This window comes from Hyperolius riggenbachi, chromosome 1, assembly GCF_040937935.1.
Source record: "Hyperolius riggenbachi isolate aHypRig1 chromosome 1, aHypRig1.pri, whole genome shotgun sequence".
In the NCBI taxonomy this organism is placed as follows: Eukaryota; Metazoa; Chordata; class Amphibia; order Anura; family Hyperoliidae; genus Hyperolius; species Hyperolius riggenbachi.
The window spans coordinates 164,924,782-164,950,121 of record NC_090646.1 but is presented as its reverse complement, the minus strand read 5'-3'; the positions used below and the strand labels follow the sequence as shown (position 1 = coordinate 164,950,121).

The 25,340-nt window shown below is 44.1% G+C and overlaps 1 protein-coding gene across 6 annotated transcripts in view; it reads right to left on the bottom strand.

The window, feature by feature from the left end:
* LOC137569165 (probable ATP-dependent RNA helicase DDX60) overlaps positions 1-25,340 on the bottom strand; it is a 248,003-nt gene that overhangs the window by 22,282 nt on the left and 200,381 nt on the right. For all 6 annotated transcript variants that reach the window (XM_068278820.1, XM_068278816.1, XM_068278821.1 and 3 more), the window contains 3 exons: positions 20,695-20,895; positions 5,373-5,477; positions 4,004-4,145 (listed from right to left, as the gene is read on the bottom strand). In XM_068278820.1, coding sequence (XP_068134921.1) covers positions 4,004-4,145; positions 5,373-5,477; positions 20,695-20,895 — 448 coding nt within the window. The remainder of the gene's footprint in view (positions 1-4,003; positions 4,146-5,372; positions 5,478-20,694; positions 20,896-25,340) is intronic.

The window sequence follows — 25,340 nt, the reverse complement described above, 5'->3', positions numbered from 1 at the left end:
TCTGCGCCTGCTTAGTAGTACTGCTCAGGGGCAGATCGCTCCTGGCCACTAAAGCATGGCCGGGCTGCACACGTGCTGTTCGCCCCGACTCGCCAAACATACAGTAAAATTAAAAACAATGGTGCACAAGCCAGCCTGGGGCCCCGGGAACTCTCACTGCCCGGGGCCCCAGAACCAGCATGCAACACCATATGTGAGCACAGCCAAGCCCTGGAGCTGCCACCCCCAGGAGCCTGTCCCCAACTGCTCAGAGATTTACCAAACACACAAAGGGAAATACTCACTTCCCAAACAGTTCTCTGCTGCTTATATAAAGCCTGCAGGCTGCTTGTAAGCCAATAAGAAGTGCACACACACGTTACACCTGGTTTTATTGTAGATTCCCATGCAGTTTAGTTAGGGGGGAAGGGCAGATGAGAGGGAATATCCTGCACGCTGGTGCCCCCTGCTGGTCATATAGCCATTGTCTATATGCAACTGAAGCCCTTTCCAACGACTGGCTGAGTAGCTCAGCCTCTGCTTAATTGATTACTGCAGACTAGGTGTAACGTGTGTGTGCACTTCTTATTGGCTTACAAGCAGCCTGTAGGCTTTATATAAGCAGCAGAGAACTGTTTGGGAAGTGAGTATTTCCCTTTGTGTGTTTGGTAAGTCGCCAAACATACAGGGCTGATAAAGGTAGAAGGAGAAGGAAGATGTGTGGGAGCGATCGGTACAGAGGGGGCTGGAGGAAGCCCCAGACATGTATAAATCTTTTATTATTAGTTGTCTCAGGGTCACTTTAAACACATCAGTGAACATATAGTATCCCACAGGTGCAAACATAGGTACACTGACCTTCAGTGATTCATTCATGGACCTTTACACCAATAAAAAAAAAAAGTTATGGTTAAATGGGGGTAAGGGGACTGGTCATTGTTTAAAAAAAAAATGAGAATTGCCGATTTGCATTCCTACTATACCAAGCAGAAAGAGTTCTCATGTAGATAAAAAAACTGTGTTGTATGCCAAGGTACAGTGAGGGAAAGAAGAATTTGATCACCTGCTGATTCTGCCAATTGTCCCTCAGACCAAGAAATGGTCAGTCTTTAATTGTAATGGTAGGTTTATTGTAGCTTTTGAGACACGAAATAATAAAACAACTCTCAAAAATCCAGTGCTCCAAATTCAGAGCTTGGTGTGCATTGTAATGAGTGAAATAAGTATTTGATCCACTGTCAAAAGATGACCTAGTACTTGGTATTTTGATAGACAGCCTCCAAGAATATAGATGGATTTCTTGAAAGGATGGTTGTGAGTGAACATCGGAGTGTCTGAGGAAAGCCATTTCTGCATTATGCAATGCAACAAATTGGGTCTCTGACAAAAAACAGTATTTCAGCAGAGAAAGTGTGTAACCCCATCTGGCATCCTGAAATCAAGCAGATCTGAAGGTTCATGGAGTTCATTATGGTTCATTATGAGTAAATGCCATACCTTGCTTCCAGAAATAAGCTATTTTTGGGCAGTTCCAAATCAAATACAGAAAGGAGGGATTTGCTTCTCCACACCTGGGACAATTTGGCTTAGGGTCGTTTAAAACCTTATAAAACCTTTTGGTTTTAGGAATGCCTAGTGCAAATTGTAAAGTTGCAAACTCTTCCCTAAGCTGGAAGCTAAGAAAGCTTCACAGCTGTATGTGCCATTGTTGCAAAGTTTATTCTTCCAGTCAAGTATCTGATAGGGCAAGTTTGAGTTTAAGGATGTGGGTGGCTGGGGGGGTATGACACTTTAATTTAAACTTCTGGAGCATGTGAGCAGGGGCAGTTGCAAGTAGGTATAATAGTGAAATCTAAAATTTAAGAAACTGTCACACATTTGTTCAAATCCGATTAAGTGCTCATTGGCTACAGGTCTACCCGGGAACACAATTCCCTTGTTTTACAATTGATGGATTTTTGCTTTTTGATCTCAGAGGGCTTGGAGATGAGGTGTGGTATTTCTAAGTAGTCCATTGTTTCCTCCATCTCTACCCTCTGATTCTCGCGTACGTTAAAAAAGGGCGCCGGGAAAAAGGGCGCACGGTTTTAAACGATAAGCATGAATAATGTTTAAAAAAAAAAGTGCTATATTTCGTTTAAAAATAATGTTTTATAAAGTTATAAATCATTAAATAATGTGTATGAAATCGGCAATTGTAAAAACGTTAATCTTCCCTGTTTAAAAAGTGAAATTTATAATAACGTTTTATAAAACATTAATAAGAATGTTACTAAAGCTATACCTAACCCTACTCTCACACAGAACCCTCCCTATACCTATCCCTAACCCCTAGACCCCCCTGGTGGTGCCTAAACCTAAGACCCCTCTGGTGGTGCCTAACCCTAAGACCCCCCTGGTGGTGCCTAAACCTAAGACCCCCCTGGTGGTGCCTAAACCTAAGACCCCCCTGGTGGTGCCTAAACCTAAGACCCCCCTGGTGGTGCCTAAACCTAAGACCCCCCTGGTGGTGCCTAAACCTAAGACTCCCCTGTTGGTGCCTAAACCTAAGACCCTCCTGGTGGTGCCTAAACCTAAGACCCCTGTGATAAGCATTAATAACATTTTAAAAAATATTGTGCGTTTTTTTGTTTAAAAATAATGTTTTAAAAATATTGTACTGTTTTTCGTTTAAAAATAATGTGTAAAAAATTATAAATCATTAAATAATGTGTAATCATGAGAAGCAGTTATAAAACATTAAAAGTCTCCGGGCGCCGCTTTCAAAACTTTATTTTTCTCCGGCGCCCTTTTTTCCTGTTGGGCGCCAATTAAACGATATTTATTATGGGAGTGAATGGCGGCGCCCTTTTTGTCCACCTGCCTCATGCGCCCAAATTTCCTGCTTCCCTGATTCTCCTCCATTTTGCAGTCTCTCTCTCTTTATTCTGTCCCCATTCTCTCTTTCTCAAGATTCTTTTACACTATATTTATGCATTATTATATTATGCAACGCATAGTCTTACCGGTGCAGTCCAGCTGCCGTTCATAGTCACAATTGGCAGAAGTGTATACTGTACTCTGCACTGGAGCGAATGAGAACGGACATTCATTGTGCTTCTGTGTGCCTAACTGCACATAGTCTAAAGCAGAGTTCCCCAACCCTGTCCTCAAGGCCCACTTACAGTGCATGTTTTGCAGGAAACCACACAAAATCACAGGTGGAGTAATTAGTGTTGCAGCAGAGCTGATTAACTACCTCGGTGGATTTATACAAAACATGCAGTGTTAGTGGGCCTGGAGGACAGGGTTGGTGTACACTGGTCTACAGGATCTTTACTCTTTTTATTATCCTCAATCTCTCCAGCTCTTTCTCCCCATTTTACCCCTCCACCCTTGTTCTCTCTCATCACCCCTCTCTATCGTCTTCATCTCTCCCCTCCCTCTGTCTTTTGGCAGCCTCTTTGTCCTGTGTTTATTCCTCATCTCTTCCCCTTTATCAGTCTTTTTCTTCCACCTCCCCCATTTCTCTCTCCTCTATCTCTCATTTCTCTCAGCCTTTTCTCTTCTCCACCTGTCCCCTCTCTATCTCCTTCATTTTTCTCCTTGCGATCCTGCATACTCATCCCCTGGTTTTCTCAAAGGTAACTTGCAGCAAAAGAAAACAAGTTGAGTTTTACTTACCTGGGGCTACTACCAGCAACCCTCTGTAGTCCTTTAGGTCCCTTGGTGTCTTGCGGGCTCCCTCCCTTGATACTCAAAAGATTAGCAAATAGTTATGGACTACTCCACATATGTTGTCTGGTCCACTTAGCTTGCAGTGTTTTGACAGTTTGTGCTTTGCCCAGTTAATACAAGACATGCTATTAAGTGCTACCTGTTGGAATTACTGGTAAAATTGCCATGCCTGCCCAGTGTATGGCAATTTTACTACAATTAGTGACTTTGCCTCGGTGTACCAGTAGGCTTATGAGTCCCTCAATTACTATACAGCATAGCAACTACATGTGAGCTACATAAAAAGTCTAATGTCTAGAAAATGTACCTGTAGAGGATGGTATGCAGAGGTCATGAAAAAGACCTTTCTCAAGAAAGCTGACAAAAACAAAATTTGACGGTTCATGGTAATGTAAATGGGTCACAAGTCCTGTAAATGCTGTTGGATTGCAGTCTTGATCCAGGTATCCCTACCAAAATATATAATAAAAATTATATGAGAACATATTCTTCAAATTCACAATAATTCATAGTATTCAAACTATAGATGTAATACTGTAGCATCTAGTATCTACTGATTTGTGTTTTCAAACTGAAATTCCACAGAGATTAGCACTGCACAAGTAATTTTTTTGGTAATTAAGTTTTATTAAAACATCTCTAATTTTAAGTTTTCAGCCAGCTAAGAATTTCCCAAATTATCAGCAAACCCAAATAGCACATATCTGCAACATTAAAGTTTAACTTTCAACATTTTCCAGCCTCAACGGACACCAGACACAAAGCAAAGGTATTGAACCTAAGCACAAAGGTATGATCATGCTGGATTCATATGGGATTCTTGTTCATCTCCTCATTCCACCCGGTCTCCATAATCGCTGTGTCTGCAGCACTTACTGTACTGAATAGTACATATAGCACTACCACCACATTACTGGCATCCGCCAAATAAAAAAAGCAATAGCATCAAAAGAAAAATCAGTCACATGGATAACAGATCACATACAACCACCTCTCCCTCCCCATCTCCAAACACACAGACAGACCGCCAGCACAATACCACTGTCTGCACTTTTCTGAATCACATTTTTTGCCTCAAGGTCGAACTTGACAATTGTGCTCATTCACCCCTAGTCATTGCCACATTGCAAGATGCCTGATAAAAGTATTTTTAGAAAAAAAATGATAAATAACTAAAACAAAACAGCAGTCATGTGACCTTTTATTTCCACACTATTCCTACTCTGATGGAGGATCACTACCCTGATAGATATGCACTTGCTATATGGTCATAGATCACCTACCCCCTCTTACCTATCAATAAAACTGCCTAAAACCAATCAGAAGTTTATTTGTCAGGATTATGTGGTCAGTTGATTACTGGCTGATGTGATCAATGAGATCTAAACGTTATGCAAAGAATGTGACTGGTTGTTCTAGGCAATGGCAAAACTTTTCTTACCGGTTTTTAAATTATTAAAAATGAACCTTAGGGTGGAAATCTGCACTTTGCATGATCCCTGCCATAAACCACGGAACACTCGGTACGGTTTTGCTTTACAATCCAGTTTTCTTATTTCAGTTGTAGGGAGTTTTTTTTTTTATGATAAACAACACTTAAAAATGATACAAGTCAGTGACTAAAAAAAAAAGAATCTCAAATATGGATTTTATTAAGAAATATTATCCAAACTTACCTCAGTGAGTAAAAATTGTAGTGAGAACACACAATATAGCTTTAACATCTGTGTATTATGTGCCTGTTTGTATGACATAAGCGAATGCTTCAAAATAGATAACACCTAAAAAAATATATATAATCTATATTAGTAATTCATCAACATAATAACAGGTTTGCATTAATGAAAAATCTTGGTCAAGATAACCACTTTATTCCCCAGACCTCCAATTCATAAGTACTAAGTAAGAGTAAATGACAGAGCCTGTGATGACAGGCTATGTCTAAATGATGGAAGATGGGGGGAGGGTCGCTGTGGTAAATACTTACCTGTCCAGGTGTCATCCCTCCAGGCAGGTGTACACTATACCCCTCCCCTCTAAATTGCGCCCTAGTGATTTTTCTTTTAAACTGGCTGCTGAGACTCTGTCCACACCCACCTGCATGGTCTCAGCCCACCCCCAGCTTGGCAGCCGCAGACTGATAGGTGGCTACTGAGCAGACCACGGCCACACAGGTGGAGGTCTCCGGAAGGCTTCACAAATCTTTGTAAACATACCTGCCGCTGTACTGCTGAAAAGGGAGGCCGAGCGTCTCCTGTGCCCCTAAGGCATCAGTTCAGGACAGGTATGTATTTACCCCATTACCCTCCCTATCCATCTTTATTGAGACAGGCTTTGTAATTTTCAGCTCAAGAGGTTTTTAACCTTTTAGCAGGCAATTTATTTAGAGGCTTGCAAGTGCTCCAAGCCAATTTATTTTAGCACTTTTTTATTTCATTACTTTTCCTTGCTTTCTAATTAGTACTGCTTTAACCTCCCTGACGGTCTATTAAAACCACCAGGGGGCAGCGCAGCACAAAAAAAATTGTTTTATTTAAATCATGTAGCTAGCCTAGCGCTAGCTACATGATAGCTGCTGTGCAGCGGCATCCTCCCTCCCCTTCCGATCGCCTCCGGCGATCAGAACAAACAGGAAATCCTGTTCAGAACGGGATTTCCTGTTTGGCTTCCCCCATTGCCATGGCGACGATCAGGATGACGTTATCGACGTCATGGCGCACGGGGGGGTCCCGATCCACCCCTTACCGCTGCCTGGCACTGATAGGCAAGGCTGCGCAAGGGGTCTGGGGGGGGGGCGTGGCGGTGATCGGTCTGTACATGCAGCTAGCAAAGTGCTAGCTGCATGTACAAAAAAAAAATTATGCAATTCGGCCCACCAGGGCCTGAGAGATCGTCCGCGGCGGCTTAGCCCGAGCTCAGCTCGGGCTTACCGCCAGGGAGGTTGATGTGTATGTATGCCCACTTGTCACCAGGGGGAAGTGTAATGCAAAAAAAGAGGACGACTGCTTTCAGTTTCCATGTTTTCTGGATAGAGAGATCAAAGCAAGCCAAGAATTTACAGGACAGTTAGTTCTGCCGGCTGAAGACAATAGCAGTGCATTATCTTAAAGTGAAATAACTCAATTGTCTCTGTTAACAGATGAAGGATTGCAGCATTATTTTCGCCACTTAATTTTGGATATAATTAGACTCAAACAATAAAAACATAAGCATCAACAGAATTCTCCCATTCCAACAAATTTGGCTATAGAATTTTGTCAAAGGCCTTTACCACTTGTGTAGCCACCCTGGCTACAGCAAAAACTTTCAAAAAGCGCTAATGACGAGCTGAGCTCGTCCATGCCAACAGGGAGATTTCCTGTTTCTCTGTCCCGCCGGCTGCATTTTTTTCTCATCAGAGGGATTCCCCAGGATGGCTGGATGCCCGTCTGCACGCTGTGGGTAGCAATCTGTGCTACCCCAGCGTGCAGAACAAGCATCCAGCCACCCTATGGAATCCCTGGGCAGCGGATCAGCGGGCAAAGAATGTGCATGTGTGCGGGGATTCCCCCTTGTATGCGGCAGCTGTGCAGGCAGGGGGATCCCCTATCTATGGCGGCTGTGTGGGTGGGGAGATTCCCCTCTGTGCGAGCGGGGGGATACCCCTTCTGTGCGGCGTGCGGGTGGCCTATCCCCTCCTTCCCCTCCCTCCCGATCTCCCCGGCCCCCGTCTCAGCCCGTTGAGTAAATAGATCTACTCACCCGAGTGCTCACTCCAGAGACGGCTGCGGTGCACAGCCTTCTCCATCTCTGAAGTCCCGGTCTCTGAACATTTACATTATGAGGCTTGGTGACGTCACCAAGTCTCGTAATGTAACTGTACAGAGAATGAGTCTTAGTGATGAAAGAGGAAGTGCTGTTGCACCCGTCACTGGAGAGACCCCTTGGGTGAGTAGATCTATTTTCTCAATGGGCTGAGACGGGGAGGGGGGGGGGGGGGACATCTGGCTACCTATAAATCTGGCTAAACACCTGGCTCACTATATATCTGGCTAAACACCTGGCTCACTATATACCTGGCTAAACACCTGGCTTACTATATACCTGACTATTCATCTGGCTAACTATACCTGGCTGCACATCTGGCTAACTATACCTGGCTGCACATCTGGCTAACTATACCTGGCTATACATCTGGCTACCTATACATCTGGCTATACATCTGGGTCTTTACTCACCGTTGGCGTGCTGATCCCTCGTCGCGTACCTCTGATAGCTTCCCCAGTGCCTTCTTCCATGTCCCTTGGCGGATTTTGCTTCTCCCTCTGCGATCACATGTCTCCCGTCGATTGGCGTTGATGATATCAGGGTCACACAGCATCATCAACATCTCGCAGCAAACACTTTTTAATTGAATTCAATACAATAAACTCATTGGCCCTTATTTAATTCACTTTTCCTCCTAATTTTAATCCTAGGAGATAAGAGTTCATCTTCTGTTTAAAATAACTTTTCACCACTTTTCAGGTGGCTTAAAAGGCCTTTTATTGATAAGGTATGAAAATACCGCCGAAGAGAAAACTTAGAAGAAAAAGTGAATTGAATCATTTCTATAATATTACTGTAATTAAGTTTCTTTAATTGTCCCTATTTTGTCTTCACTGATCACAGTGATCACTGTTCAAATACAGTATATTGGGCATGATTCACAAAGCTTTTTCACCTGTTTTCACCTTGTCTATGTTACATTTTTAAACCCCCAAAGCGCAAAAAAAAAACCCAATATAATCAAGGCAAGAAAAGTAATATTGAAATGAAGTTAATCAGGAACAACTTACTTTGAGTGATTATATTGCTAGTAAATGTACTGGAAGGTTATTTTTATTAAATCGGGAGAAAAATAAGTCATTTATGAGAAGTTTTGTGAATTGCCACCATTGTGGTAAGATATGTTTGATATGTTCAGTCTTTCAACTGAAATTTTACAGATTTTTTTTTTATAATATTTGTATAAGCAATTTGGCTTGTAACTTTGAATCATAAATAATTATTTTTCCTAAAATTATTTTTCCTCAAATGAAAAGTTGGCACTTAATATCTGAACAATGTTTATATCCTTTCCTAATTCTGTTGTACAAATTGACAAGATATGGGACTAGAGGCTGGTACTAGCCTGCCATGGGTCCCCACTGTCATAAATTGGATGTGCCCCTATAGCTTTAAGCACTGCTCCGCACAGTCAGTGCACCGCCGAGCAATGACACTGACCCCCTGACAATGACAATGACCCCCGAACTCAATGGAAGTCAATGGGACCCCCGAACATGCCGCAATACGGCCCCCCTACGGGGTCGCAGGCATAAGGGGGGAGCATGCTCCGATCGCGGGGGGGGGGGGGGGGGGGGCGGAAATTCCCCCCACCTCCTCCGCTAGCGCTCCCCCCTCTGCCCGCTTCCCCATAAAAAAAGTTTTCTGAAAGTTAATAGTACCGGTGGCTGGCTGCAGTGGCTGGCTGGCAGTGGTGTGAGTGAGGATGAGGAGTCCGACTAGGACGTGTTGAGGCCGGGCAGCGGGCGGTTCAGCGGTAGTACCCTTGTGGTACTTCCGCCCTTTCTCTGACCTCACGTCCTCTACGTGATGACGCATACTCACACCACTGCCAGCCAGCCACTGCAGCCAGCCACCGGTACTATTAACTTTCAGAAAACTTTTTTTATGGGGAAGCGGGCAGAGGGGGGAGCGCTAGCGGAGGGGGTGGGGGGAATTTCCGCCCCCCCCCCCCGCGATCGGGGCATGCTCCCCCCTTATGCATGCGACCCCATAGGGGGGCCATATTCGGGCGAACAGGGCCCTGTTCGGCCGAACAGGGGCCCTGTTCGGCGGGCATTGAGTAGTTCGGGCGAACCCGAACTAAAAAGGCCGAACACCATCAGGTGTTCGGCCGAACTCGAACATCACCCGAACAGGGTGATGTTCTGCAGAACCCGAACAGTGGCGAACACTGTTCGCCCAACACTAATACCAAGCTGCATAACTGCCCGATGATGAATTGTCCAGTTTGCCCTCTACGTATGTTTGTATAAAATAGAACGATCTCACCATGAGGGTGCTACATCTCCATAGATCTGCCGGAATGCAGTTTCATCGGCTGAGATGGCTATCCTCCATATTCTTGCGGGTGACGTCTCACTCTGCCGAGATCACTTATACAGTCCGCACAAATGGCCCCACCGGTCGGCAGTCAATCAATCGTTTCACCAAACTATCCGTCAGTGGTCCCGATCAGGTAATAAGCTGCAGCATAAGTAGCGTGCACTTTTGAGGACAATGGCGCACCTCACATCTACCGGTTTCACCGGACACGTCGGCTTTCTCAAGCCCATGTGATTTGCTAAAAGTATATATTCCTACTGAAGTGCATCCCAATTAGTATGACTTTAGAATATTTTTATTAAATCGGGAGAAAAATAAGTCATTTATGAGAAGTTTTGTGAATTGCCAAAGAGGAGAAGATGGAAGAGGAGACACAAGGAGCAAGGCTGCGGGACAGGTGAGAATCTGTGTCTTCTCATCACATGCAAGGCTGGGTCAATAACTGTGGGGGCCAATCATTATTAATGCAAGGCTGTGTCAATGGGGGAAAATTCATTATTAATGCAAGGCTGAGTCATTGTGGGGGCCTATTCATTATAAATGCAAGAATGAGTCATTGTGGGGGGTATTCATTATTAATGCAAGACCGAGTCATTGTGGGGGGCTATTCATTATTAATGCAAGACTGAGTCATTCTGGGGGCCTATTCATTATTAACGCAAGACTGAGTAATTGTGGGGGGTATTCATTATTAATGCAAGACTGAGTAATTGTGGGGAGTATTCATTATTAATGCAAGACTGAGTAATTGTGGGGGGTATTCATTATTAACGCAAGACTGAGTCAGTAACTGTAGGGGGTAATCATTATCAAAATGCTGCACATTCTGCATTTAAATATTTGTGTTGCTGTTTCTATTATTCCAAATATCAGAATCTAAAACGAAACATGTTTTTAGGTGCCACCTATTTGACATGGCTAAAAAGAAGAAGCAAAGGAAAACGTAAGATGAAAACCATAAACCATTAAGTTGAATGGACCAAATCTTTTGTGTTTATAAAAAACTTAACGTACAACTGAAGTGAGAGGGATATGGAGGGTGCCTTGTTTTATTTCCTTTTAAGCAATAACACTTGCCTGGCAGCCATGCTGATCTACTGCCTCTAATACTTTTAGTCAAAGCCCCTGAAGAAGCATGCAGCAGATCTGGTGTTTCTCACATTACTGTCAGATCTGACAAGATTAGCTATATACTTATTTCTGGTGTGTTCAGACACTACTGTAGCCAAATAGACCAACAGGGCTGCCAGGCAACTGGTATTGGTAGCTGCCATATTCCTCTCACTTCAGTTCCGCTTGAAATGGCTTTCCGACCTTTGTTGTTTGTCAAGAAAAACTGGCGCATAACAAGAAATCAAACTTGGAGAAACACTTCACAACTGAACTAGTAAACTGCTAAAAGTCTTATAGCAGTAATAAAGATCTGTATTTAATTATTGGGTGTAATCTTCCAACAATGTTAATATGGCAATCTTTATTGTCAGTCAAAAGATCGTTAGGAGAGGCAAACCAAACACAGATGGTCAGTACAATAAAATTTGCTTTATAAATGCAGGATTTTAAGAACAAGGAAGAAATTATTTTTAAAAAAAGGCTGCCTATTCCTGTGACGCCAGATGCAGAAGTAACATGCTCTTGGTGACAGTGGAGAGAGGGGAATCTAAATGCAGACATAGATGCAGACTTGCAGTGCTGGTCTAAATTGAGGAGCCGGCTAGCCTTGCAGACATTGGGCTTGATTCACTAAAGGGTGCTAACACAGTTAGCACGCCTAAAAGCTTTGCACGTGCAAAGTAGGGTGCTAAGTAGTTTGTACAGCAAAGCTGTTACTGTTCGCGTGCTAGTTTAGAGCGCGTAAAAGTTTGCGCGCATAAAGTTTTACACGCACTACTTCGCGTGCAAAGTATGCTAATCACGCTACTTAGCACGCGAAGTGGCTGATTTTGCATGCAAAGTAGCGCGCATAAAAAATACGTACGGAAAACTTTATGCGCACTAAACTTTACGCACGCAAACTCTTACGCGCACATTAACGCGCGAAGAGGAAGTTTGCAGGTGATAAGCGGCTTTTCACTGGCACGCTAACAGTTAGCACACTTTTGTGAATCAAGCCCATTGTGTCAGAGGAGCCATTTGTTTGGTTACAAGCCCAGAGGTGTCAACGGGAGGACTTTACACACTCTAGCTGACCTAGGAGGTGGTAAGTAGAGATGTAGCGAACGGTTCCAGGCGAACTTTGGTGGTTCGCGTTCGCCTGCACCAAGCGAACTTTTGCGGAAGTTCGATTCACCCCATAATGCACTATGAGGGTCAACTTTGACCCTCTGCATCACAGTCAGCAGGCACATTGTAGCCATTCAGGCTACACTAAGCCCTGGAGCCCCACCCCCCCCTTATATAAGGCAGGCTCTGGCGGCCATTACAGTCACTCGTCTGCCTGCTATTAGACAGACCAGGGCGAGCTGCTGCAGATTGTTCTCCTAGGGACAGATTAGTTAGGTTCTTGGCTGCTTAGCTTGCTCCTGGCTGATAATTATTGCTTTTATAGCACCCCTCAACAGCTCTTTTCAGAGCTAATCCTGTACTTTTTTTTTGTGTGTGTGAAACTGACACTTTTGTTGCATGCACAGCCTTGCTAATTCATAGTGTGTGTGCCACTGCCAACAGCCCAGCACATTTAGTGACTACCTGTGTGTGTGACAGGGAGCTGCACCCACCCAGTACTGCATATACCCAGTACCTGTTGTGTTTACTTAACCCACCTCATCACTGCATATACCTAGCTTTGTGTTGAGTGAACCCACCTCACTGCATCTAACTACCTGTTGTGTTGAGTGAACCCAGCTCACTGCATCTAACTACCTGTTGTGTTGAGTGAACCCACCTCACTGCATATAACTACCTTTATTGTTCAGTGAACCCACCTCACTGCATCTAACTACCTGTTGTGTTGAGTGAACCCACCTCACTGCATATAACTACCTTTATTGTTCAGTGAACCCACCTCACTGCATCTAACTACCTGTTGTGCCACAAGAGGTAGCGCTCACGGTGTGCGATTAACCCACCCTAAAGCAATAAAACTTGACGAATTAAATTATCCTTACATACACGGCAGAGGATAAAAATTATTACACAAAGACACCATTAAAACAAAAGGCCAAGTGCAGGAGACCAAAATGAGTCCTCTTAGGTCCCACTCAATAACACTGAATGTCCAGTATGTTCCTTTACAAGCTATATTCTGGACCATATAGAGATATGATCCTATGCGTTTGAATGTCCAAGTTCACAGGACCTATAATCTGCTTAACATAAAATTTACATTAAACCAGGCTAAAGTCAACATGTATGATCTAATAAACACTATCTTCACATAAATTTTCTCAGGAGCAGCAGTCAGTAGCTTCCAGCAATATCAGACAGGTCACCTCCACCAGCACCCTTTGTGTGCCACTCACCCCTGTCCTAGACCAACCAATGGTCTATATGAGCCTTGGGACCGTTCCCGGGTCGTCCCCCACCACTCCAGCAAAAAACAGTGTCCACCAGTAGATGATAATCTTCATATGATGAGTACCTCAGTAAGAAAAAGCTTCCATAGCGTAATACTGTTAAAAACTATTTATTTATAAAAAGCAATTGCACTCACATGGTCTTCAGATAAAATCAGCGTTTGAGTAATTTATAACACGGGCTCTCCCCCGTTTGGTGGCCAGGCTGGCAGGCTTCTATCAGTGTTCCCCCTCCTTTTCCGCCGCGCGCACGGAAAAAAACGCTGGGATGGATGCCACACGTGCAGAGCCGTGACAAGGTCCTCCAGCACCCAAGGCTGACACACCAAACTGCGCCCCTCCATCCCTGCCACCTCAGCCATCACACACTGATTGCTATTAGACTAAGAGGTGCCACAGGGCCCACAACCTCCCCAAAACCTTAATATCTACTTATCTGGCTTGCAGTCACTGCTATGTATCCCCTTTTCTTATTCCTTTCTGCTTCATACACAATTAGGAATGACAGCTGAGTGAATTGTGCGCCCCCTCCTACACTGCGCCCTGAGGCTGGAGCCTCTCCAGCCTATGCCTCGGCCCGGCCCTGCACACGTGCCTCCTCGCCTCTGCTCACCCTAGCGTAGGTTCCCACTTCCGCATCAGGCTCCGCCCGATCGATTTCGTCACTCAGTGACTCATCAGGGGCATGGAGCCTGATGCGTATCGTGGGAATATTTAAGCCATGACCAGCCCCACTGTACACGCCCCCTGAGGCTTTTCCTACACATGCGCCCTATCCATACTACGCTACTTCCCCATCTACCGCCATCTAGAGGTTCTAAGTGGCATTAGCTCCCAAAAAAAAACCCGTGAATTACAGTACTACACAGCCTGCAAATCTGCCGCCATCTAGGGGTTACATTTGATATTACATCCCACGAACATTAAACATAGAAGGAAAATTGTATTCATCTATTAACCTAGTTGGAAACACACACCAGTCCCTTCCTATGCGAAGTTACCAAATATATACATCTTGATGATACCCATGTGTGTCCATTCATCCCCGCTCCATCTCCCCATAATCTCCCTACCTAATTTACATCCCTCACCTCCCTAAAAAAATTCCTTAGGTCAATTCAAACTATTTTTATTCTTACCCACCCCCTATATTTAATTTTGTAGAGCAGGAATAGCTGAACACACATTTACAAATAAATAATGATTTCAATTACCCCATACACCCCCATCAACCATCAGAATGTTCCCTCTACAGCTTTTTCTATATATATATAAGTCCCACACTCCATACCCAAAATACATAGGAGTCAGTCCATGTTGGCCACACCAGCCTGGTACTAGTCCAGGTTTCTATTGGGATGCATGTGCACACATCACACCCCTACTCCCCCAGAAAACAGACCAAGTCAATGTCTATGTTGAGACCATCCGGTCTCAAGGTACCCATCCTATGTATCCATCGGGTCTCCTCCTGTGAGACTCTCTTTACTTTGTTACATCCCCTCCAATTGGGAATGATTTTTTGGAGCCCTAAAATGCATAAAAATAAAACTGACCCCCCAGGAAGGCCCATAGTCAGTGGGATAGGGTCGGTCACCCATAGATTGGGACAATATTTGGATGAGTTTTTAAAACCCATGGTGGAGAAACTTCCCAACATACTTAAGGATACCAAACATATGCTTCAAATTATAGAAGGGAAGGAACTGAGAGGGGAGGAAATAATGGTCACAATGGATGTATCCTCGTTGTATACTAATATTAAACACGAGTTGGGGCTGGAGGCAGTTGATTTCTTTTTTAGGAGGGAGGGAAAAATAAAAGATGAACAGAGGGTGTATTTACTGAGGTTACTTAAATTTGCTTTGGAAAGGAATTATTTCTGGCATGGCGGAAATTTCTACAGCCAGACGAAAGGATGCGCTATGGGGGCAAGTTATGCTCCGAGCCTCGCAAATTTGTTTATGGGAAAGTGGGAACAAACAGTGTTAGGGGAGGGGGGCCCGGTGAGGCTATGGCGAAGATTCATTGATGACCTGTTCTTTGTATGGGGGGGTGGACAGGAACATTTGGAACAATATGTGACTAAGTTAAATAAAAATGATTTGGGCATTTCCCTCACCGTGCAATATGGTATTGACAAAATTCAGTTCTTAGATCTAGAAATTATGAGAGAGGAAAATGTGATGGGGACCAGAACTTATTTCAAAGATACAGATAGGAATGGGTATATATCAACTGATAGCTGCCACCACCCGGCGTGGATCAGAGGGATACCAAGAGGGCAGTTTCTTAGGATGAAACGTAACTGCTCGAATATAGGGGAATATTACAGGCAAGCGGAGACCCTAAAAAATAGATTTGTGGAGAAGGGTTATGGGGAAAAACAGTTGGATGAGGAGATTGCGAGAGTAGGGACTCTGAATAGACAGACTCTCCTGGAGGAGAAGCCAGCTGAAAATGGCACAGGTGAGTTTGAACTGGCCTTTATCACGGGATATAACACTCAGTATAAACAACTCCAAAATATAATTAAACAACATTGGGGGATCCTGGAGACGGATTTGACACTTAGGAGTATAATCCCAACTCAACCAAAGTTCATTTATAGGAAAGCCCAAAACCTGAAACAGATTCTGGCACCCAGCTGTGTGGAACCCAAAAAGGTCCCGCGAATGCAGGGGTGGCAGACAGCAGGTTTTTTCCCATGTAGAGGATGTATAGCTTGTAGGGAGGCAAATGGTGTCAAAACTAACAGTGTGGTATCATTTAGCAATGGAAGGAGGTTTAGAATTCAGGAGTTTATTACCTGTAATGATAGGTTTGTCATATACCTTGCTTGGTGTAAATGCGGATGGCAGTATATAGGTAGGACTACCCGTACCCTCAAGGAGAGGATGGGGGAGCACGTGCGCAATATCAAAAAGGGATACCCAAATCATGGTGTCTCAGCACATTTTGGGAGCCACCATGATTGTAACCCTAATGATTTATCCTTTTGTGGGCTCCAAAAAATCATTCCCAATTGGAGGGGATGTAACAAAGTAAAGAGAGTCTCACAGGAGGAGACCCGATGGATACATAGGATGGGTACCTTGAGACCGGATGGTCTCAACATAGACATTGACTTGGTCTGTTTTCTGGGGGAGTAGGGGTGTGATGTGTGCACATGCATCCCAATAGAAACCTGGACTAGTACCAGGCTGGTGTGGCCAACATGGACTGACTCCTATGTATTTTGGGTATGGAGTGTGGGACTTATATATATATAGAAAAAGCTGTAGAGGGAACATTCTGATGGTTGATGGGGGTGTATGGGGTAATTGAAATCATTATTTATTTGTAAATGTGTGTTCAGCTATTCCTGCTCTACAAAATTAAATATAGGGGGTGGGTAAGAATAAAAATAGTTTGAATTGACCTAAGGAATTTTTTTAGGGAGGTGAGGGATGTAAATTAGGTAGGGAGATTATGGGGAGATGGAGCGGGGATGAATGGACACACATGGGTATCATCAAGATGTATATATTTGGTAACTTCGCATAGGAAGGGACTGGTGTGTGTTTCCAACTAGGTTAATAGATGAATACAATTTTCCTTCTATGTTTAATGTTCGTGGGATGTAATATCAAATGTAACCCCTAGATGGCGGCAGATTTGCAGGCTGTGTAGTACTGTAATTCACGGGGTTTTTTTTTTTTTTTTGGGAGCTAATGCCACTTAGAACCTCTAGATGGCGGTAGATGGGGAAGTAGCGTAGTATGGATAGGGCGCATGTGTAGGAAAAGCCTCAGGGGGCGTGTACAGTGGGGCTGGTCATGGCTTAAATATTCCCACGATACGCATCAGGCTCCATGCCCCTGATGAGTCACTGAGTGACGAAATCGATCGGGCGGAGCCTGATGCGGAAGTGGGAACCTACGCTAGGGTGAGCAGAGGCGAGGAGGCACGTGTGGCATCCATCCCAGCGTTTTTTTCCGTGCGCGCGGCGGAAAAGGAGGGGGAACACTGATAGAAGCCTGCCAGCCTGGCCACCAAACGGGGGAGAGCCCGTGTTATAAATTACTCAAACGCTGATTTTATCTGAAGACCATGTGAGTGCAATTGCTTTTTATAAATAAATAGTTTTTAACAGTATTACGCTATGGAAGCTTTTTCTTACTGAGGTACTCATCATATGAAGATTATCATCTACTGGTGGACACTGTTTTTTGCTGGAGTGGTGGGGGACGACCCGGGAACGGTCCCAAGGCTCATATAGACCATTGGTTGGTCTAGGACAGGGGTGAGTGGCACACAAAGGGTGCTGGTGGAGGTGACCTGTCTGATATTGCTGGAAGCTACTGACTGCTGCTCCTGAGAAAATTTATGTGAAGATAGTGTTTATTAGATCATACATGTTGACTTTAGCCTGGTTTAATGTAAATTTTATGTTAAGCAGATTATAGGTCCTGTGAACTTGGACATTCAAACGCATAGGATCATATCTCTATATGGTCCAGAATATAGCTTGTAAAGGAACATACTGGACATTCAGTGTTATTGAGTGGGACCTAAGAGGACTCATTTTGGTCTCCTGCACTTGGCCTTTTGTTTTAATGGTGTCTTTGTGTAATAATTTTTATCCTCTGCCGTGTATGTAAGGATAATTTAATTCGTCAAGTTTTATTGCTTTAGGGTGGGTTAATCGCACACCGTGAGCGCTACCTCTTGTGGCACATATTTTTATTACTAAGAGGAGGCGAACAGGTGATAGGGGGTTGGGGGGAAAAACTGTGAGCGCTGACCTCTTTTTTGAAATAACTACCTGTTGTGTTGAGTGAACCCACCTCACTGCATATAACTACCTTTATTGTTCAGTGAACCCACCTCACTGCATCTAACTACCTGTTGTGTTCAGAGAACCCACCTCACTGCATCTAACTACCTGTTGTGTTCAGTGAACCCACCTCACTGCATCTAACTACCTGTTGTGTTCAGTGAACCCACCTCACTGCATCTAACTACCTGTTGTGTTAAGTGAACCCAGCTCACTGCATCTAACTACCTGTTGTGTTGAGTGAACCCACCTCACTGCATATAACTACCTGTTGTGTTGAGTAAACCCACCTCACTGCATATAACTACCTTTATGGTTCAGTGAACCCACCTCACTGCATATAACTACCTTTATTGTTCAGTGAACCCACCTCACTGCATATAACTACCTTTACTATTCAGTGAACCCAGCTCACTGCATCTCTCTACCTTTACTGTTCAGTGAACCCACCTCACTGCATCTACCTGTTGTGTTCAGTGAACCCAGCTCACTGCATCTAACTACCTTTACTGTTCAGTGAACCCACCTAACTGCATATAACTAACTACCTGTTGTGTTCTATAAACCAACCTCACTGCATATTACTACCTTTATTGTTCAGTGAACCCACCTCACTGCATCTAACTACCTGTTGTGTTCAGTGAACCCACCTCACTGCATCTAACTACCTGTTGTGTTAAGTGAACCCAGCTCACTGCATCTAACTACCTGTTGTGTTGAGCGAACCCAGCTCACTGCATATACCTAGCATCCCCCGGAGATGGGAAAAAATGGACAAACTAGGTCAAGGAAGAGGTAGAGGCAGACCCAGAGGAAGGCCACCAGGCACCGGCAGGTCTGTGCGAGGTGGAGTTGCTGTGATTTCGTGCAGACCTGGCCTAAAATACAGTGCTCAGAAGAAGGCACGTGCCATCACTTCCCAAAATTGTGAGGACGTGGTTAGGTATTTAACACAGAACACATCATCTCCCGCAGCCAGTGCCACCAGCGCTAGTACAAGCACCACATCCGCTGCATTTGACACTTCGCAGGAGTTATTTGGTGGTGGTGAAATCACTGATTCACTGCCACTACTGCAACAAGAAGAAGAAGGCGCAGGTACATCACCTCATACGTCTGAGTTAGGTGGCGTTAGTATGGACGTAACGTGTGAGGAGGGGGATGATGAACCACCTGAAGTTGGTGCAGTTGAGGAGGTGTCTGAGGAAAGCGAAGCTGGGCAGGAGTATTATGATGACGATTATACGGATGCCACGTATGTTCCCAGTAGAGGAGATGACCGAACAGTTCAGCGATGGAGTCAAAGGAGTAGGAGGAGACGACTCCATGATGGAAGCAGAGGGAGCTCGTCCTCAGAAACAGCTGGGGGCAGTGTCCGGCGCCATGTATCGCCAGCTATGGACAGCCAGCCGACATGCCCTTCAACGTCCGCTGCTGATGCCACCGTAGCGCCATCACCCCAGGGGGGCTCAGCGGTTTGGAAATTTTTTAACATGTGTGTCTCAGATCGGAGCAAAGCCATCTGTTCTCTCTGCCAGCAAAAATTGAGCCGTGGAAAAGCCAACTCTCACGTAGGAGAACAGAGGCGCCAAAAGGATAAAAGGAAGCTAAATAAGCTTAAAAAATTAAATTCTTGGTAAATAAAGGAGGTAGTGGTGGACTTACCTCCTCCAAGTAGACACACAACGACTGTAGTAAAGACAGTCAATATATCTTATTTATGAACTCCAAATATGCAACGCGTTTCGCAGGTTTGATCCCGCTTCATCAGGCAATACCAACGGAGCAAAAGCATATGTGGTCAGTAGAAGAGCCAGGCACCTCTGTCACAGGCACCTCTGTCCTCGACAGAGGCGCTATTCGTGACCTTGAGACTATACTGTGTACCCCTATCTGTTTATTGCCTGAGGAATCGGGAACATACCTGTGAAACGCGTTGCACTGTTTGTTTTGGAGATTAATAAACCTGTTGTCATAAAACTGACGGTATCTTGTCTGCTTCGGGGAGGCGAGTCCACCAACACCTCCTAAGGGATTTTAAGCCTTTTAGAACCTTTTATTCTGCTGGGGCCTCTTCTCACTCTTACATTATCAATATCCACCCCTAGTGGAGCGGTGTTGCCCCTTATTTCCTTATCTACAGGGAGCGACTTTTAATCCTGAATGAGGACAGGTCTAATCTCCTCACCTGCCTATACAGTGGTTACCTAAGGAGGTAACCCACGTTTGTGAGTATATACATTATATACTTTTCATTTCCAACCCCTTGTTTTGCATACTACACTATATTGGGCTCTCGGTATTTCTTTTGTCTTCATCGTTCCATTTCATCTGACTTTTTTTTATATGTTGTATGCAGTACAGACAGTCTTGGGATTGGTAACGCTTACCACAACTGAGCATGATTTAGAAATCTAAGGTATTGCATTTCTATGAAGCTTATTTCATTTTTACACAAAAAAATCAACTATGCTCATGTTCAATACCCTTAAATACACAGCATAAAAATTACTGATATAAACTGAAACTTACTTTTGCTCTAGCATCCTGTTTGTCATCTGCTTTTACTGCCAGCAACATCAATCTCAGAACAAGAGAAATGCTCAGAGGAAACTGGCCTTTTAGCTCAGGAACATTCGACTTCATGAGCTTTTTCACTTTTGGTTTTGGAATGTTGAAGAAGTAGACATTACCCTCTAAGTCCAGTCCTCTTCTTCCAGCACGTCCTGCCATCTAGGGAAAGCAAAATATCATTACTGATCTATTGTATTTGTGCTACTGAAAAAAATAGTTTAACCACTTAAGGACCGGGGCTGTTCTGTGTGATCTGCGCTGCGTGGGCTCTCCAGCAGGGCGACCAGACTTCCCCCCTTTTTTCCCCACTAGGGGGATGACCTGCTGGGGGGGGGGGTCTGATCGCCGCCACTCCGTGTGGCCGAGCGGGAGGTGGCTCGTCAAAGCCCCCCTCCGCAGATATATTGCGTTCTCCCTCCCCTTACCTCCCTCTGTCTTCCCCTCTGATGTGCGCAGGACGGATATCCGTCCGGCGCCGGATAGGATAGGCTTCAGCCTATCAAATGACGGCGATCCCCAGCCAATCAGAGGCCGGGGATCGCCAATCTCCGTCACAGCGCTGCTGCGTAGCAGTGCCATATTGATGTAAACAGCGGGGATTTCTTCCCCGCGCGTTTACATTATGCGTGTGAGCCGTGATCGGCGGCTCGCACACTGTTCACGGAGACAGTCTCCGTAAACTGGCATGGAAAGGCTGCTCGAACGAGCGGCCGTTTCCATGCAAAACAACAAACGACCAGCCGCCACCGCCTATCGGCGTTAGCTGGTCGTTAAGTGGTTAACTAAAATCCACTAATGCTGTTTGCTAAGTAGAAGCAACCCAGCTAATGGTGAATATGTGATTAAAAACATATTGACATGTCTCTGCCAGGAATGAGTTTAAATCTTTGCCAAAGTAATTTTCATATTAAAATTTGCATTTTCACCTGATACAAAATTTTCATGAAAACATAATGGAATTTTCACAATACACACATTTCTGCAAAAATAAGAATTGTCTTGCAAATGCGTTTTTCACAGGGCTGTGGAGTCGGTCCAAAAATCCACCGACTCCGACTCCGACTCCACGACTCCGACTCCTCTAATTTGCATATTACAATTTTGTTGATTAAAAGTATGTAACATGAAATTCGTCTCTTAACTGCCAACGCTTAGGACTTTTACAAGACAACTGAAGTGAGAAGGATATGTAGACTACTATATTTATTCCCTTTAGACTAAAACTAGTCCTTGGTAAGAGTACTTATAAAAGGTACAAACCGGAACAAAGAACATCTATCAGGCCCTAGGCAATGTAAGTGTGGGTACATGTAAGAATGATGTGCAGGTACTCTGCAGGGGAATGAGGAGATTGTAAACAGACAACACCTCTGTGTTCAATGTGCACAGCATTCTCAGTGGATTCCCTGCAGCTCTGTGGGGAGTGCATATGTAGAGTATAGTACTACTGTGTAACAAAGTAAACCTGAGACAGATGAAATTAAAGTTTTATACATACCTGGGGCTTCCTCCAGCCGCCTTCAGGATAATCAGTCCCTCGTTGTCCTCCTCCGCCACCTGGATCTTCTGCTATGAGTCCAGGTACTTGAGCCAGTCAGGCGTAGTGCGCATGCACACACTCCGCCGCCAGGAGCATACTACACCTGTGCAGCACTATTGCGCAGGTGCAGAATGTTCCTGGCTGTGGGAGCGGCATGCGGCCGGACAGCGCTGACTGGCTGAATTACCAGGACTCATAGCAGAAGATCCGGGTGGTGAAGGACAGCGAGGGACTGATTAGCCTGAAGAGGGCTGGAGGAAGCCCCAGGTATGTATAAAACTTTACTTTTCATCCGTCTCAGGTACCCTTTAATTTGTAGTCACCAAACCAGATTTTAACAACATATCAAATTATTTGATTTCATCAGCAAAGGGAGTGCATACATTTGCATAAATCAGCATCAATGCAGAATTATTTCCATCTCGTTGACCATCTCTATTAGTGACACAGCTACACATCAGGCTTTATTCTTACAGCATAGATGTTATTTAGTATATATAAGAGATTCCTGTGTACACATCATATATACAGTCACAATCAGATATGTATATCTGACCTTAAAAATACGGGGACTGCTTTATTGAAGCAGCACAAGTAACTAATTTTGATTGGTTTATTTCATTTTTGTGGACTAAGCACAGCTATTACTGTATATATACTGTATATATACATTATTTTTAATGACTATTATCTGAGAAATAGAACATTTTATCATATTTTCTATTTTAATTACAGTTACAAATTCATTAGGAGTCGGAGTCGGAGTCGGTGCATTTTTTCCCGACTCCGACTCCAGGCACCCAAAATTGCCCGACTCCACGACTCCGACTCCACGACTCCGACTCCGACTCCACAGCCCTGGTTTTTCATGCCCGTAGATTTTAATTTATTTGGCGAAAATTAGTTTTCTCATGTCCATATATTTTCGCAAAAATACTTTTATTCAACCAGCAAGTAATTTTTTGACAGGAAATGACATAGGTGTCTTCCAAAAGATAATAAGACGATGTACAAGAGGCATTAGTATAGAAAAAAAAATTCTCAGCTTTTATTTACATTTGAGCAGAAAGTGTCCAGTCCAAAATTATTCATACCCTTCACAAACTGTCACAGTCTGTGGGAAAATCCAAAGTTCTTCACCATTCCAAATAGTCCAAGCTGTTCTAAAGCATCCTAATTACCCTGATTAATTGGGAACAACTGTTTTCATCAACTCAACAGGTGAAAAACAGAAGCTCTCTGCAGTTGGTTTGTGGTCTGTCATGGCTAAGACAAAGGAGCTCAGTGAGGACCTGCGGCTGTGCATTGTGGCTGCTCACAAGTCAGGAAAGGGCTACAAGGCCTTTTCTAAATGTTTTCAAGTTCCAGTGGCTACAGTGCATAGTATTATTAAAAAAAATACAAGATGTTCTGCACTGTGAGAAAACTCAGAGGACGTGGTCGGAAGCCAAGACACCAGTGCTGGCCAGGAGGGTAGTGAGAGAAGAGAAAAAGAATCCAAGGATCACAAGGCCATCCTGGTGAATCTGGGCTCTGCCGGTGGCAATGTCTCAAGGCAGACAATCCAACGGACACTGCACACTGCTGGGTTTCATGGATGCAGACCAAGGAGAATGCCACTTCTCCATTTAAAGCACACAAAAATCTTGATTGGCCTTTGCAAATGCTTATCTGGCCAAAGAAGACTTCTGGTCTTCTGTGTTATGGTGAGATGAAACAAAAATTAAAATTGTTTGGTCACAATGATGTTTCCTTCATTTGGTGTAAAAAAGGAAAAGCCTTCAACCAAAAGAACACCATCCTCACTGTCAAACATGGTGGTGGGAACCTAATGCTTTGGGGTGTTTTTCAGCCAATGGATGAGGGAACCTAATCACAGTAAACGGCACCATGAAAAAAGAGGAATACATGAAGATTCTCAATGAAAACATCAGGCAGTCTGCACAGAAATTTGGCCTTGGGCACCAGTGGACATTTCAGCATGGCAATGACCCAAAACACACAGCAAAAGTGGTAAAGAAATGTTAGCAGACAACAACATTACCGTTTTAGGGTGGCCCAGCCAGAGTCCTGACTTTAATCAAATTGAGAATCTTTGAAGGGAGCTAAAGATCAGGGTGATGGCAAGAAGACCCTCCAACCTGAAAGATTTTGAGCCCACTGCTAGTGATGGTCAAGTAGAAGCAAATCACTTCGAGTTGATGCAAATGTGTGCAAAATTTTATGCAAATTTATGCAGCCTGAAAATAAACCAATCAAATCCTGCTGAGATGACATTCGATTGGTTCATTTTCCAGCTGCATACATTTGCATAAATTTGCATCAACTCGTTATTTGCATCTACTTCACCTGTGCCTGTGGAGTCATGCAAAAAGCTGGTCTGCAATTAAATGAAGCATTTGATTGGTGTAATAGGCTTTTCTATTGATTATTGAGAAGAGTATCCTCTATAATAAAACCCTAACTGTCGCTGCTTCCAGCAGCTGTCCCTGTGTCCCAGGCATGTGCACAGTAACGGACAGCTGGGACCAGGGAGAGAGGCAGGTGAGCGAGGTGGGAGGGTGCGGGCAAGCGAGGTGGGCGGGTGCGGGCGCGCGCATGCGCACTGGCGGCGGTGGCCGGAAAAAGACCTAGAGCCCGTTTGTTTTTAAACGGGCTTGGGTCTACTAGTGAATAATACTTTATGGTATGGACACTTTTTGCTCAAATGTAAATCAAAGATGAGAATTTTATTTTCTACAATAATGTCTCTTGTACATCGTCTTAATGTCTTTTGGGAGACACCTATGTCATTTCCCATCAAGATATTACTTGTTGGTTGAATAGAAGTAACTAAGTCAAAATTTGCCAGGGGTATGAATAATTATGGGCAGCACTGTATGCAATTCACTTTTTCACCTTAGTTTTCTCCCAGGAGATAATTTTTCATCTTCAATTTAAAATAACTTTTTTAGCACTTTGCAATGGAAAAAGTATCAAAAAGTAGGTAAAAAGTATCTTTTCAGCATTTATTGCTATAGTGTGAACAGCTTTCTATATATACAGTGGGTTGCAAAAGTATTCG